This window comes from Megalopta genalis, chromosome 10 (genome assembly GCF_051020955.1).
Source record: "Megalopta genalis isolate 19385.01 chromosome 10, iyMegGena1_principal, whole genome shotgun sequence".
In the NCBI taxonomy this organism is placed as follows: domain Eukaryota; kingdom Metazoa; phylum Arthropoda; class Insecta; order Hymenoptera; family Halictidae; genus Megalopta; species Megalopta genalis.
The window spans coordinates 8,940,620-8,957,235 of record NC_135022.1 but is presented as its reverse complement, the minus strand read 5'-3'; the positions used below and the strand labels follow the sequence as shown (position 1 = coordinate 8,957,235).

General features: G+C 42.7%; 2 protein-coding genes across 2 annotated transcripts; both read left to right on the top strand.

Moving 5' to 3' along the window:
* Positions 1-338: 338 nt before the first annotated feature.
* Positions 339-8,752, top strand: kto (mediator complex subunit kohtalo). The gene is made up of 12 exons (XM_033474549.2): positions 339-1,115; positions 1,247-2,016; positions 2,102-2,882; positions 2,952-3,277; positions 3,358-3,889; positions 3,965-4,558; positions 4,635-6,349; positions 6,426-6,851; positions 6,977-7,466; positions 7,591-7,871; positions 7,941-8,102; positions 8,232-8,752. The coding sequence occupies exons 1-12, from the start codon at positions 572-574 to the stop codon at positions 8,439-8,441; spliced, it is 6,831 nt and encodes a 2,276-aa protein (XP_033330440.2). The 5' UTR covers positions 339-571; the 3' UTR covers positions 8,442-8,752.
* Positions 8,753-10,677: 1,925 nt separating this feature from the next.
* Positions 10,678-15,525, top strand: LOC117222740 (cilia- and flagella-associated protein 251). Its single transcript, XM_076524703.1, has 8 exons — positions 10,678-10,742; positions 10,817-10,980; positions 11,186-11,515; positions 11,580-11,688; positions 12,209-12,420; positions 12,797-12,948; positions 13,052-13,257; positions 15,393-15,525. Exons 1-8 carry the CDS (start codon positions 10,678-10,680, stop codon positions 15,394-15,396), a joined length of 1,242 nt encoding a protein of 413 aa, XP_076380818.1. The 3' UTR covers positions 15,397-15,525.
* The last annotated feature ends 1,091 nt before the right edge of the window (positions 15,526-16,616 follow it).

Sequence of the window (16,616 nt, the reverse complement as noted above, 5' to 3'; positions counted from 1 at the left end):
AAAGTTTTTAGGCCAACCTGCATTACGCATACGTGGGCGTTTGTGGCGCCTCTTTTGGAGGAAAATTGAAGCTCCGTTCGATATCCGTACAGCGCCAATTAGAGTAGTGACAAAACGCTCAAACTGTTAGCCAAAATCGATTGTCGGTAATTTGGCTAACAGTTTAAGCGTTTTGCCATTGGCCCAATTGGCACTGAACGGAACTTAATCCTTTTCCACAAGAGGTGCCACAATCGCTCGCATCCGCCTAATGTAGATTCGCGACGGCTGTATTCACGATGGTCCTACATACAGGCGCACGCGTACTTGAAATTGATTCTCGAAAAAACTGTGGAGCCTGTGTTTGGACTATTTAGATTTCCGCCTTTGTAAGAATGCTTTGTGCCGTAAGCGTAATGACAGTGTCGCGTTACAGTTTACGGTGTTGAGCAATTGTAAATATGTCATTATCGAAGGTTACTTCTTACGCACGACAACAAAACTAAATTCGTAACGTTGGAACCAGTTTATTTAATTATATATGCGGACGATGTCGATAGCCGGTTGTCAATTTTGATAATTTCCTTGTACCATGATGGGAATATTGTATGAGAAACGGCCACTAAAACGGCCTAGACTAGGGCCGCCTGATGTATATCCTCAAGAACCCAAGCAGAAAGAAGACGAACTTACTTCTGTAAACGTCAAACATGGATTCTCTACATTGCTGCAATTGTCCGATGAATTTGGGACTGCAAGAAATTGTAATGTCACTGCCGCCAAAGTGGGAGCATATTTCAATGGGATTCTTGCAAAGAAGGAAGAACTCTCTACGATGCCGGACACAGGTAGAAAAAGACAACAGATCAATCCGAAGGATAATTTCTGGCCAGTAACTGCGAGAACAAAAAATGGCATCGAAGCATGGTTCAAGGATCTCTCTGGTTGCAAACCGCTAATAGCTCTGGCGAAAAGAGCTCCAAACTTCAATAAGAAAGAAGAGATATTTATGATGTTGTGCGAATATCAGGTACCGATGCTTCGGGCAGCCTGGTTCATTAAACTTAGTTCTGCTTATACGGTAGCTGTTTCCGAGGCCAAAATAAAAAAGAGACAATTGCCTGATCCAACGACAGGTACGCAAGTATATTATTTAATTATTAAAGCCTGTAATGTAAATTTGTAACGACAATAAGGCTATTATAATATCGATGTAACAATGTAAAATATCGATTAACCGTTTTATTTCTATTGTTTATTTCCGTAGAATGGACAGGAACTCTCATTAAGTTTTTAAAGGATCAACTTTCCAAACTACAAGAGTATTATTATATAAATATTCATGGAGCAAATAGTACTAGTAACAATGGTATTACAAACAATTCTTGTAATGGTAATAATTCTGGAAATACCAATAATAATAATAATAATAATAATAATAATAATAATAATAATAGTAATAATAATAATAACAACAACAACAACAACAACAACAGTGTTAACAATACTACTAGTAATAACAATGGGGTTGCTAATAATCCACCAACTACACCAAATTCTAATAATCAAACAGCAACTGGGAATTCCATGAACGAGGAGCATAAGTTAGCATTGAAACAATGGCATTATTGCGTGCAATTGGCAAAATATATGTTCGAGGAAGGTTTACTAGATAGACAGGAATTACTGCAGTGGATTTTAGAATTATTAGATAAAATTAAATCATCTCCTTCCGAGGATGGCATTTTAAAACTCTTGTTGCCATTGGCATTGCAATACTTGGAAGAATTTGTGCAGTCCGAATTACTAGCCAGACGTTTGGCGTATCTGTGTTGTCGTAAATTGGCGCACATGTGTAGCAACGTGGAGATCAACGGGAATCCTCAAAGTCCGTCCGTAAACAAAAACGATGTTAATAGTGGAAAAGACACTGCCACTGCTAATCAAACGCCAAATCCATTAACCGCTGCTTTTAACGATTACTTGTTGTGTCCGCACCACAGGGATGTAATATACAGTTTATCAACAATTATACAGGTAAATATATTAACGAGAGGAAACAAATTCGTGATACAAGAAACATTCAAGTGACATAATTTTGGTATAATTGCTCATTCATTAGGTAATCACATTAGAATGTCCAACAGCATTGGTATGGAACAGCGTTGGGGAAGGAAAAGCTCCTTCCGTATTAAATGGTTCTCCTTTGGACTATTTATCTTGTCCTCCAACAGCTTTGCCATGTCCACCCGCGAGTGCGACTAATCCAACTTTGAAACAACTAAAGATTGCCCAAGAAAATATTCGAGCAAGATCTCAGGCTGCGGAAGGTAAATGGTCGTGCGATAAATGGCAGCAAAGCAGCGCGGGGATAACGACTACTAAAGTGCTAGCTGCTTTGGATGCTCTGGATAGGCACAGTTTCGATAGAATGGATTCCACCAACTCGTTAGACACGCTTTACGCTAAGATATTTATGTCACCACCAAAGGATAACACCAATGAACGCGACTCAAAAACAGAGTATAATCCGCAACAAGATTCTGCCGTAGTTGAAATTTTGTGCGAATGGGCTGTTAGCGCCGAACGATGGGGAGAACATAGAGCAATGGCAGTGGCAAAGTTGCTCGAAAAACGACAGAGCGAAGTAACTGGTGAAACGAATGATAACGATGATAAAGACAGTGTTTGTAGTAACGGAAATCCGCCCGTGCTTCCAATCTTTCAACCGTTGCTTATGAAGTTTTTGGACATGGACGCCCCGGTATTAGATAATACATCAGCTCAATCAAAAGTACAGTTCACGAATTTGGTTCACTTATTTTCAGAATTAATTAGGCACGATGTATTTTCACACGATGCATATATGTGCACTCTCATTTCTAGAGGGGATCTTATACAAGGTACATAAGAAATTTCTTGCTACCGGGTACAGACTTATTTGTCGGCTTAATAAATGCTTTTAATATTAGGTCCAGCGGCAAGCAAGCCTGGAACTCCCAGTAATCGAGAACCAATCGATGAAGATAGCTTGTTTCCGGGGATAGACTTGAAACCGGCGAAGTTAGAAGTACCGGATCATGGGAGAACAATGGATTACGACGACAGTAAGATAGACGATGACCTGGATAAAATATTGCAGCACATCAAAGAGGACCAACAAAATAGTATGGACGCCCCTGATAGTCCTAAAGAAGATGCATTAGCTGGACATAGTACGCAGGAAGGACTGGACTCCAAGATACCATCCAGCCATAGTAGACATTTGTTGTATACAACACATTTTCCATTGCCGCAGGTAGTAATTTTCTTTTTCTTTTTTTCCCCCTTTAGAAATCGTATATAACTTCGATGATAATGGTAAAGATGTGTTTGAAGGATGAGACGTGCAGCCAACACGATTGCAATCAACGACACGTGCTACTTTACGGAGTAGGCCGTGTTAGAGACGACGCTAGGCACGTTGTCAAAAAGATGACGAAAGAAGTGTGCAAATTGTTTGGAAAAAAGTTCAGCATCGACGTCGCGGAGGGTGGGAAAGTGAAGAAACATTCCCGCAGCGAATTCAATTTCGAAGCGATCACATTGAAATTTCAGAACTTGAGTTACTTCGATCAACATGTAGTGACCTGGCAGTGCGCGACCCAAGTGATCGAAATGCTGAACTCGTTTGCACTAGCTGGATCATCTTATTTGCCGGTGCAAGAACACGTAGCCTTTCTCTTCGATCTAATGGAACTAGCTCTGAATATATACGGTTTGATAGACGTTTGTATTCAAATTCTGAAAGAGCTTCCAGAAGTCGAGACACAATTGACCGCTAAAAACAGTCAACTCGTTAGAAGTTACACTACGAGTTTGAGCCTCTATGTTGTAGGCGTATTAAGGAGATACCATTGTTGTTTATTACGTAAGTATAGCGTTGAAATTATCATTGGATTCGACCCGACCAAGCGGCCAAGTTGTAATTGTTCGATCGTTTCAGTATCTCCGGAACAAACAACCGCTGTATTCGATTTACTTTGTAAAATTGTCAAACACGTGTCGAATCCCAGCGATTGTAGCTCTGCCGAAAGATGCGTACTGGCACATCTCTACGATTTGTATTCGTCTTGTTCATTGTTGAAAACAAAGCCTCACGGAGTGGAAGCATTCAGTAATGCCTACCCGAAGATTCGAACTGCTCTTTACAGCACGCTACAACCGACCACATCGAGTCACGTGTACAATTCTCAATTCATGGTAGACGTTTTTACCAGTCCGAAACGTGGCGGAAAGATCGAACCACAGTGGGCCAGGCAACTGAACGAGACGCCGGCCAATCGTTACAGTTTCGTTTGCAACGCGATCGTTGCAGTTTGCAGCGAAACAGACAACGACAAACTGAACGATATCGCAATAACTTGTGCCGAATTGACCGCTTGCTGTAACGCGCTGAACGCCGAGTGGCTCGGAGTTCTCATGGCGCTATGTTGCTCGTCGAACAGTTCTGCTTTCTATATCGACGTTCTAAACCAAGTCGACGTACAAGATCTAAGCATACACAATTCACTCGCTGTATTCACATCAATTTTAATCGGTATTATAGAGTTTATAATCTGTCTTCGTGGTCGAGATATGATTTCTGGTTTAATCTTCAACTTTTATCTTTGTAGCAAGACACTGCTTTTCGTTGGAGGATTTTGTCGTTCATATAGCACTGCCATCCTTGGTTAAAGCCTGCAACGAGGGCCGCGGAGATGCGGATATGGAAGCCGAAGCCGGAGCACGTCTAACATGTCACTTGCTGCTGCGACTGTTTAAAACGGTCGAGTGCCCTCAGCCGGCTCTGTATTCCGTGAGCACGAGTCCCCATCCTTTACCGAATGGAAACTCTAGGGGTTACAGTATCAAATTAAGTTGCGACCGACACTTGTTAGCCGCTGCTCATAATAACATCAGGGTTGGTCCGGTCTTGGCAGTGCTTAAAGCTATACTCGTAGTCGCGGACGCAACTGCTGGCAAACAACCACCAAAGAAGCCGGACGTGCCGATGAATCATTCGAGCAAAGCCGGTGGACCAGCTAGCGTCGGGGTTGGCGTTGGTGTCAGCACGGGTGGACCGAACGAACTATCCATTAGTCATATCCTCGGTACCAGCGACATTCTAGGCGGTGGCGATGACTTGGGGCTTGACTTGGCCATGTCGTCGTCTAGCAGCAGTGCTGGCATAACTACGGAAAACGTTAAAGGATTATCAGATTTCGCACAGCACGTGCTAAGACAAATTTGCAGCCAGGAATGGGTTTTAGAGAGATGTTTGCAGAATCCCGAGGAACTTTGTCATCCAGATATGTTATTAGACAATATGTTGACTCCTCGTCAAGCTCAAAGTTTACTCCACATGATCTGTTATCCGGAAACTTCTACCGACGCGTTTATCGACCAAAAAACTCACATCACGAACATTTTGGAGAATTTGGAACAATGGAGTCTGCGAATGTCCTGGCTCGATCTGCAGCTTATGTACAAACAATTTCCTCCTGGATCCAGCGATCTTTCGCAATGGTTGGACATGGTTGCTAAAGCTGCGATCGACGTGTTTCAATTAAACACCGTGTCGAATAAACCGGACAAACGGTCTGGATCCATATGGCTGGTCGCTCCGTTGGTTTCGAAACTGCCAAGTGCTGTGCAAGGCAGAGTTCTTAAAGTTGCCGGTCAAGTATTGGAATCCGGCAATTGGTCGAAAACGGCGGCCGGTCGTGAAAGAGGTAGATCCAAATCGCCGTCACTTTTCAATCACCAGCCATTCCTTTCGTTGGTTCTCACTTGTTTGAAAGGACAAGACGATCAAAGAGAAGGTTTGCTGATGTCCTTGCACTCGCAGCTATCGCAATTTCTGAACATCAGTAAAGAAGAAAAGAGTTTCGCCACCGAAGATCCGAAGTCGAGAGAGGTGTTGCAGGATGCGCTTCAGTTAAGGTTCAGTCTCGTTGGTGGCGTTTTCGATACCATACAAAGGAACACCACCGTTACCACAGACTGGGCTATTCTTTTAGTCCAGTTAGTTAGCTACGGCGTTATAGACTTGAGCAACAATTCCGAATTATTTACAACGGTCATAGACATGTTGGCAACTCTGATACATTCGACGCTCGTTTCCGACTCTCAATCCGAAAAAGATGAAAACAAGAAACATTATCAGAATCTAATGAAGAAGCTGAAGAAGGAACTAGGCGATAGAAATTCTCAAAGCATTCGATACGTCAGGCAATTGTTGCCGTTGCCAAAACTGACGATGGAAGTGATTACCTGTGAACCGGTTGGTTGTTTAACAGACACGAAAGGCAACAAGATAGCTGGCTTCGATAGTATAGATAAAAAGCAGGTACGTTCAAATACGTTCGAAACAATTGGCATATTTCTGATTGAATTTTATTTCGATTTACCGTGTCCCCGCCTAGGGTTTGCAAGTCTGCGATTCGCAGAGAGTGTCCGCGTGGGAGGTATTGGAAGGTCACAAAAATCCGGCACCGATATCTTGGGCTTGGTTCAGAGCAGTGAAATTGGAGCGTAAACCCTTAACGTACCAGAATGCCCATAAACTTTTGCGATATCATACTCATAGCCAGATCAGAACACCTAGCCACTACTTGGATCCACCACCGTTACCTCCGGAAGATCTGGAACCGGACAAAAAGGAGTCCGAGCCTGGAAAAGCTGACACACCCATGAGCATCGACTCTCCTGGGAGAGTAACAGGCAGCGTTGGTAGCAGCGGTATCGGTAGCGCTGTCACCAATGGTAAAGGAAAAGCTATGAAGACCAGAAGGCACAGAAAGAATAAGGGACCAGCCACGCCCACTGCACCAGTGTCGCAGCAAATTCAGGTTTATTTATATTTCAATGTTTGAATTTTCATCGATTAATGTCAATTGTAACGAGATCGTAAAGTCTAAAGCGATAGAGAAAGAAAGTACCCATATAATAACTTTTTACGTTACGTTGTATATAGCAAGCACCGAACCAATTACAACAAATGGCCTTTGGAAATCAACAAGTACCTGTCACCCAACAACCTGGAATGTTTACCGGTCAACCGCCGCAGCATCAGCAGCAGTGGTACGCGAATCAGCAAACTCATGCACCGGCCCAACAATACGGATACGGCCAACAGCTACCGCCAACCCCGGTCGGACAAAGATACGACAGGCCGGGCATGAACAATCAATCGAAACAGGCGCTTTCTCATATGCTGCGTTTACGATTGCCGCCTTCCAATCAATTGATGAGCTCCCAACAGCAACCAAACGCTACGCCTGTCGGTGGACCAGGAGCTTTCCAAGGGATGCAAAGACAGCAGTTCATTAGGCAACAACTGAGGGCACAACATGGAGCTCCTAATATGAATCCGCAACAAGGAATGTTCGCTTCGCAGCAGCAACAACAACAACAACAACAACAACAGCCGCAACAACAAGGAATTTACTCTGGAATGCAACAAGGTAATCGCAACGTGAAACCGTCGATAACACAAAAAGATGCCATAATTTCTTCGACTTACTACTACTCCTCTTGAATATAATCGATGGTTCGATATCACCGGTGTTTAACATATTTTTCGTACAGGAATGAATCAAAACTATGCAGGATACGGAGGTCAGCAAATGATACCGCAACAACAACCGCAGCAGCAGCAACAACAACAACAACAACAACAACAAGCACCGCAACAGACGCAACAACAACAACAGCAACAACTACTGCAACAGCAGCAACAGGGTTTGATGAATCAACAACAGAACATGATGTTTTCTAATCAACAGCAAATGATGGGACCGCAACGTGGACAAGAATATATGCCGCAACAACGTATGCAACCTGGAGCTGCTAGACCGCCTTATCTTCAGGTATGTTTCGAACAGCATAAAAAGTAACAACAGCGACGCAACGATCGAACATGTTTTCGTTTGGCTCAGGCTCCAAATGTTACGATGAATACGATGGGTCCGATGGGAGGTGGAGTCCAAAATCAACCGGCTCCACCGTATAGACAAACTAGTGGAAAACCCGGCGCGGTTGGAGTGACCGGGGTAGGCACCGCGAACGTTGGGTTACAACAAAATCAACAATTTCAACAAGTAAGATATCGCAACGTTTCTATTGTCAAGTGCAATGTAAATAAAGGAATATTTACGCTCGCGCGTCCGTAATTAAAGCCTAAAATCGGAGAAGTTAGACACAAGTAATTGCGATCGTTCGAATTGCAGCAGCAGCAGGCAATTAATCAGCAACGTATGAGACAACAAATGCTCGCGATGCAGCAACAACAACAGCAAGCGCAACAGCAGCAACAAGCGCAACAACAACAACAAGGCAATACCGGTGGGCAACAGCCGACGCCCCAATTAGTAACGCATTTGCAACGACATTTAAGCCAACCACCGCAACATTATCAGCATCAACCGCCGCCTTATTAGTGATTTAATATGTACATAAAATAATTGATACATTGTACAAGAACGATTTATACGAAGTGTGTACATCCGAATTACAATAGTTAAGTAACTTAATTTGCAGTATGAATGTGTAAAGCGTGCCATGCCAAAGGCAATAAAGTGGAAACAATTTCAGACGTTGGAATCCGATTTCCTATGCATTTGACTTTCCAAATAAATTATAATGTAACCAGCATGAAATATAATCCATGTCGATTTGTTGAAACAATTGTATAATTCCTGTACCTGAGAACAAAATAAACTGACAGCAAAGTCTCTTTTACAAGATTAAATGACAGAAACTGAAATGTTCTACTCGAATGTTTCAATTCGAAGCTCTTCATTGAACGAAAACTATAGCATTTCTTCGTAATTAGAGCATTTAATAAGTATCACGAACAATTATTAATCATCGAATCGGTCGGATCCACGTATATCGGTTCTTTTTATTCGTCGAGATCTTCTATAAAGATATATTTTTCGTTTCTTCGACAACCGACGAATAAAGCTACGATAAAGACACGGCTTTTACAGTGTGAAACTGAAGCAAATTTCTTTTGTAGCGCGAAGCTGCGTAAGAAAATGCTGAATAACGTTTCATCGTTTTCATTTTTAGCGATTCTTTTCGTCTCGTGAAAATGGCATCGACGTCAAGCTGTTCATCGTCCACCAGGGAATCGACGGATTCGCAGGAGGAGAACGACTCGAAGAAAACTGCGAAACAACTCGAGCTGTGTCCTTTCGTAAGAGGTTCATTAGTATTTAACGCGCTATCGATCGGGTTAGATCAGATATAACGCGTTACATATAGATAACGTAGCGGTAATACAATTTCTTTAAAGAAACTATATAGATAAAACTTGGAAGTTGATTAGAAATAACCGTTTGTCTCGAATACGATTAGAAATTATTATGGTCGTTTGGAATGAACCCAGAAGTACCTCTGATCAATTTGACTACGAAAAATCGAACGATTATCGCGTATGCCTGCTCGCACGCTGTAATGCTTTACAACTACGAAACGAGAAGGGCCATCCCGCTTCAAGGCCATGTACGTAACATCTTCGTATTTGTGCGACTCGAACCGTCGAATAACTAAACCGATCGAACTAACAAAACTGGACAGGAACACGCAGTGAAAACGCTTTCGACCTCGAACGACGGGAAATGGTTGTTATCCGCGGATTTTGAAAACGATCACGCGATCGTCGTTTGGGACACCGAAACTGGGTAAAGAGATAAACCCGATAAAGGCAACATTCTATTTAGCGAATACATATATTTCGGCGTAATTGCATTACAACGAATCTATCGCGCAGAATATTAACTTTAATCCGAGATGAATTTCTTCCAGCGTACCAATTTGCACGCTCTTCGATTCGCACGAAAACCATTCCCTCACCGCTGCGAAAATCAGTCCAAATGCGAAATACATAGTGACCGTTGGCAACGAAAGATACCAAAAGTTGCAATTTTGGTTGTGGACTTATGGAAGAGACGAACCAGACGGTTATTCGAACAAATCGCATACGTATTTTTATCGACAGGCTGCTTCGTTGCGCGTCGCATAGTTCTGACGAGAAAATATTTTTACAGCATCCGTAGAACTGGCCGAATGCTCGACGGATAGAACGAAGGAAATCAGTTTCAACGAAGAATTATCCGAGGAATTTCTTTTGACCGGCGACTCCACCGTTGTATTCGTTACTTGGGTTCGTACGAATGTCCCCGAGCACAGAAACTACCGATCATACATATTTGTCGACAGAAATACCGTTCAACGAATAATATTATTTGAAAATTCTACGGAACAATAATTGTTTGAATCCGCGCGTCTTTGGTTACAAGCGAATAAAACTCGGCGGTCTAACATTTTCTACGTATAATTCGTTCGTCAGGAAGATTCCGAGTTGAAATATCATTGTCCAGAAATCGTAGGCGATCTACGAAGGTGCGGAATCTTGAATTGTTCTTGCATCGCGCCGAACGTGCAACGGGCCTATACTGCGACATCGAACGGTATTCTTAATCCACGAACGCTAACTACGTATACATAGATCGTATTTACTGTATTTCTAATCGGAAACGCTAGAACAGAGTGCGCGGTACTCTATTTAATTTCGTTCGAATAAAAAAGAATATCGTTTTCATGTAACTTCTATATACAGGGTACGTTTTGTTCTGGGCTGGAAAGGAACGCATCGGAGATAAGGCAAATATGACGCACGTGAAAACTGTGCGATTACAAAAGTGCTCCATTAACGTGATTCTACATTACAACGAGTAATCGATCGCATCGTTATCATCTGTCTCGTTGATATTTCAAATAATGTTAACGCGCGTATCTATGGTTTCAGATCGATAGTCGTAGCAACCATGGAGGGCGGAGTTATCTTTTACGACCTTCAATTAAAACTCGTCTATTGGGTTCGCAACTTTGGTGTCAACTCTATACGATCGGTTAGCTTTAACTTTACATCCAATTTATTGGGTCCTCGGGCTACCGTTAGAACCCCCGACGGTAGGTTTGCTATCGGTTATCGATTATTAAATGATCGAATATCGAGATCGATAACGATCAAATAATAACCTTAGGGAAAATATATTTTTCTACAAAAATTAACGTTTCGTATGCGAAACGATAACCGCCGTACGATCAACGACAGAAATAACATTGCAGACGATACGATCTACTGGAGTCTATCAAATTATACTAACTGTTACAGACGTCTCGGACGACACGGGTGAAGAAGAAGAAGGTGCACACGGAGAAGAAGAAGAGGAAGAGGAAGAGGAAGAGGAAGAGGAAGAAAAAGAAGAAGAAGAAGGTCATCGTGTAGATACGACAATCTGTAAACAGAAACTCGAATATTTAAAAATGACAGAAGTTGGGATGGTATCGTACGACGATGATTCATCGTCCACGATAACTGTAAACTTGGAACACATGCAGAGAGATTACGAGGGGAAGCAAGGACCATTTGTTCAACCTCGTCGCGTTGCACTGGATGCCACTTTTGAAAGCGCGCCTTTCCATACCGACCCATTTTTCATCGGTAAGAACGTTAAAATTACTCCTTTCTGTGTAATTTAGTCGTTTACTTAGGATATTTCACGAAGGTTCTGCTACCGGCGCGATCGCGTTGATCGATATTCCGACGTCCAAGTGCCATTTTTTCTTGCACGACGTAGGCTTGTCCGTTACCAGCTTGGACGCGCATCCTCGAAGGTAAGCAGAGATTTTCAATTTTCTGCAAAACAAAAATGACAAATTCCGTCTTAACGATAAACTTCCGAAATAATATGGAAGAAATCTTTCGCCTCGATTCATGGTTTTTCCATGTAAAGATATCATAGAGATCACCGGATTCCGGATATCGATGTAAATATTTATGCATATTTATGCATAAAAAGGAGTAAAGCACGAAACGGTAATTCGCGAAATGCTATTAACTAAATTACGAGCTTGTTGTACACAATTTTCGATCGAGTGTACAATGAAACAATCGCATCGGCGCACTCGACGTTCTCGTTGTCGCGCGCAAATTATCGCCTATCTTCGAGATAAAAATTCAGGGACCGGTCGAGACGGAGCGATTCCATCTCGATTTCTATGGAAAATCGTCGCGGCGGTAGTTCGCGGTGAAATCTGCGCTAAAGTCTCCTCGCGAAGGTTCGCAGAAAAATCTTTCGAGGTAACCGTAATAAATGCTTTCGTCGATGAATTCTATGAATTTTCCCGTTTCAAGCCATTACGTGGCCACAGGAAATGCACAGGGTATATTGTGCTTGTACGAATACGAGAAACGCAAGTTGATCGTACGCAGAACCGTCCCTCCGCTGCCAGATTTTCAGTACATCGTCGAGAGGCAAGTGAAAACTAGCAACATCACGTACGTTACATGCCCGCAAACCAGGGATAAATCGATCGCTGTTTCCGTGCTCAAGTATTCGCCGTTAGGTAACCGTCGTCGATTTATTCGTCCGTCGAATAAATCCGATACGTATTTAGAATTTGGCAAATCTTCGAGCTAGAACTACCGACCTCCGAACAAGACCGACTTAAACGTGTATTATTTGAAAACGGCGACAGGATCGGTATATATTTTTCAAAAAAGAACTTTACGACGGTGAGAAGATTCGATTCTATTCGAACCTCGCACAATTCCGATCACGCTATTTCCTTGAGAAAATAAGTTTATCCGTAAAAGTTCCTATTACCGGTTCCTATTATCGATCGGTTCGGTAGTTCCAGCGTTTAAATCTCTCGATCTATATAAAAATCGATCGCCGCGATCGATTATCGCAAAATATGTATAATATCGTGACACGCGCAGGGGACCAGCTCGTTTGCGGTCTCGACAATGGAACGCTATGGATTCTACACCCGATCACGTTGGAACCGATTCACGACGTGCCGTACAAGCATTCCTGGGAATCTATAATTAAGCTAGCTTTCACGGAGTGCGCGGAATATATGGCGTATTCTGTAAATATCGATGAAATTTATCGACGAAACGAAAGCGATTCGTCGCTAATTAAACACAATCGCGAGAGCGATTGCAAATGTAACGCGGTACTTGCATTTTCAGGACAACGAATTGGTAGTGGCAATATTTAAGAGAAATTTGGATATACTCTTAGGAGATCATCCATGGGCTTTCCTTGGAAAGTATCGTGCTCACCGGGCAACCATAACGGACATACGGTTTGGACCAGCTACCTCCAATACCGTTACACCTCGATTTTTCTCCTTGGGCGAAGATAGGAGATTGGTCGAATACGACCTGAAAAATAGGTAATACGCGGTGCAGGTTGTTTCGTGCAAATATCTATAAAGCAGATCCAAACGAAAAAAGAGTATATACGTACACCGTGGAATAAAAGATTTTTACCTTCTCTCGAAGACGGCGATACGACGACCAACGATATTTAACTTTATCCGTTACGGTAGCTTTCTTTCTTTCTTTCTTTCTTCTCGATTATCGCTTGTCTTTCTTAAATTAATTCGACACACAATTTCTTAACACGATTTCGAATAATTGGTAATACGTAAATGAATTTTTTAACGACTAACTTTACCAACTCGTACATTCGTTCAAGCGGTCCTTATCCCGAGCCTGGTCTCCAGATACTGGAAGTTTATGAAATCGAATCATCGGCGATTCCGCTTTCCCTCTCCTGGTACCCTAATTTTGGCGTCGAACAATTTTTAATGATTTCCAATTCGGAGGTAATCGATTAAAAAAACTATGTACACTCGACCAGAGAGATACGGTGTTAGAAAATATCTTTGCGATTTTTATCATTGGACGGGGACATTCTGTAAAAAAATGGGTTTTAAACTTTGCTTTTGAATCTCAAATTCCACGCGTATATTTTTCAGACTCGCGTTTTAATACGCGTTCATCGCGATGCGTGAAAATTAATGGAAACAATTTCTCCTTACTTTTCTTTTTTTATTAATTACAATTCTTAACAACGGTTCGCTTACTCTACTATTTGGTTTGTTGTCAGTTTTACGAGCGCGCGCGCGCGCGCGCGCGCGCGGTACACGTACGTACTTAAAAAAACATTATAAATCTTTATCGGCTAATATCGTTATGCTACAACTATCTACTCTATTTGTACAAGTACAAATATCGACTGCTGAACGACGTAACGAAAATGATACGAGGAACGTTTTTGGGCCCGATTTTCGGTGCACCGGTTCAATACTGCGAGGTACGCTTAAATAGTCGGAGAGACTGTGGAAGAACAAATCCAAGAAAAACTAACCGTTTTCACGAATCGTCCAGGTATTAACTAGCAAAGAATATAAAAAGAACAGATACATAATATTTGCGACCGAGAAGGAATTCGGTCTTCAAATACTTCCTCTCGACGGTAATCCTTACAAAACTTTAGGAATGGTGGGACATCCGCGCAAGGTAATTAAAAACATCCACGCCCCTCGAACTTACATTGATAATCTCCGAAATGCGAATTCCGACAGATCGCTAACATCGGTGTGAATTGCGACGGGAACATTTTATTTACTTCCGGTTACAACGATCCCTGCGTCTTGATGTGGCAAATTAAATCCAGGTACGATACACAGCTCGCTTTTACCAAAACCTACGAATTCGCTACGAATTTCACGATCGACTGTTCGTTCGGGTTGCGCGACTGGCGCGATTTCTTACGAAAAAGTTACACACCTCTGTGACACCCGATTGCAATATCGATGATTAGAAAAGGACAAGGGACAGCATCGCGACGATACAAAAGCTACTCTCTCGCCGATTAAACGAATTTCGGAAAAGCTAGGCGTGAAACGACAAAAATTCCGAAGATACTTATTCGTACGACGAATGATACGCGTATCTTTTGCCCGACAACGAACCCGCGTGAAATATTTATATCTTTATCGATACTTTCTTCTTCCGTCTCTCGTACCATTAATCACCACCGGTTTCATCGTTTTCCTAATTGACCTCAGATCGGTCGACGTATTGGAAACGTTAGGGGGTCAGGGACTTTCGCCGTATTATTGTCTCCTCGAGGGAGGAAGGAAAGGCTGGCTGATCGACGAAATCAAAGCTTTCTTCTACTATGCGCAAATTCTGCATCAAGGTGAAAATACACCGGCTACCAGAATAGTAAGCGAGAAAATGAACACCAAGCAGATACCGAATCTGATGCGGGCCATTGGATTTTATCCCACCAACCAAGATGTAATCGTTTTATCGATTGGAAAACAATTTCTTTTCTTTTTCTTCTCCTTTCTTCTCCTTTCTTCTCCTTTTTTTTCCTTTTTTCCCCTTTGTTTCGTATTTATCGTACGCGCCGACGAACGAACCGAACCGCGCTGTACTTTCGATCGGACCACGCGTGTACGGTCGACGGGCAATTTCGGAAAAATAGCCGAATCTTTTCTATTCGCTGTTCCAGATAGAGATTCTAATGAACGAGATCTCCTACAGAACCTACGCGGAAAATGGCGAAATAACCGAGGAAATAACGTTCGACGAATTCGTCAAGTATTACATAAACCATCGTCCCGCCTTCGGAATTTCTTTGCGCCAGTTGCAAGATGCTTTCCAAACGTTCGCCGATCCTGGTAGACGTCCATCTTCGGGGACGGAGAACCCGGTTCTGACGCGCGATCAATTTCTGAACGTTTTGCTGGGAAAAGGTCCCGTGGACCAGCCACCGTACAGGAGCAAGGGTTTCGGTACGCCCCGCGTTCTTTCGCTTCGAAGAACGCGCAATTTTCCTCAGCGATTTCTCGAAAACAAAGACTTCGGTCGCACGCTATTCTTCAGGGGAACCGTTTACGCCGCAAGAAGCTTACGCGTATCCGAAGCTTCTTCTCGGTTGCGGCGACAACGACGACGATCGAGACAAAGAGAAACGAAATCTACGACGGAAGCGACATTTTTTGCCAGAGGTACAAGGTCTTTCTCGATCGATTCGATATTTTATAGAAATTCGTTTTCGTACTTTCAAAACGTACGCGCGCGATTCGTTGATAATCGAGGGAAAAAAATGGCGGATCGTTCTCAAAAAAAGACACACTTGTTCGGAGATTTTACCGATCTCCGTGCACGTGTATATTCGTTCGAATTTTGCAAACTATAGACGTTTTCCCTCGAAAACGTTCGAATCGAAATATACCCCGCGACGATCGCGCGCGCGCGCGAATTTCGACTCGATAACGTTTGAAAATGAAAAATTTGTCCAACGATCGACGATCGACTCTACAAAATCGAATAGAAGCACGAAATTCTAAAGTTTGTGCTCTCGAAGACGCGACGGTATCGCGCGCGCGAGCGTGCGCATTTCATTCGCAATCTCTCGAAGTCGTAAATTAAAAAATATACGTACACGGCTATCTCCGTTTCGATTTCTATGTTGAAAATCTTACGTTCGCGCGAACCGACGCGTGGGGAAGGGGGTCTCTCTCTCTCTACCGATAACGAAGCTCGAGAAATTTAGCGAGCGCGTGCGACAAAGAAGAAAGGAAGACACTTAGGCTCGCCGAAATTAATGTATTATTATTTTATGATACAGAGGATATCTTACAAAGAGTTTATCACGGACATCATGGGTATCGAGTTGTCGGAGGAAACGAGGGCTGACGATGAATAATTAATCTGCGTCGTTATTCGCATT

Bases quoted from the DNA above. Each gene is read 5' to 3' on its own strand.
- kto (XM_033474549.2), top strand. From the start codon at position 572: ATGATGGGAATATTGTATGAGAAACGGCCACTAAAACGGCCTAGACTA. The intron at 1,116-1,246 runs GTACGCAAGTAT...TTATTTCCGTAG, and splicing joins ATTGCCTGATCCAACGACAG to AATGGACAGGAACTCTCATT. The intron at 2,883-2,951 runs GTACATAAGAAA...TTTTAATATTAG, and splicing joins TAGAGGGGATCTTATACAAG to GTCCAGCGGCAAGCAAGCCT.
- LOC117222740 (XM_076524703.1), top strand. From the start codon at position 10,678: ATGACGCACGTGAAAACTGTGCGATTACAAAAGTGCTCCATTAACGTG. The intron at 10,743-10,816 runs GTAATCGATCGC...CTATGGTTTCAG, and splicing joins GTGATTCTACATTACAACGA to ATCGATAGTCGTAGCAACCA. The intron at 11,516-11,579 runs GTAAGAACGTTA...TATTTCACGAAG, and splicing joins TACCGACCCATTTTTCATCG to GTTCTGCTACCGGCGCGATC.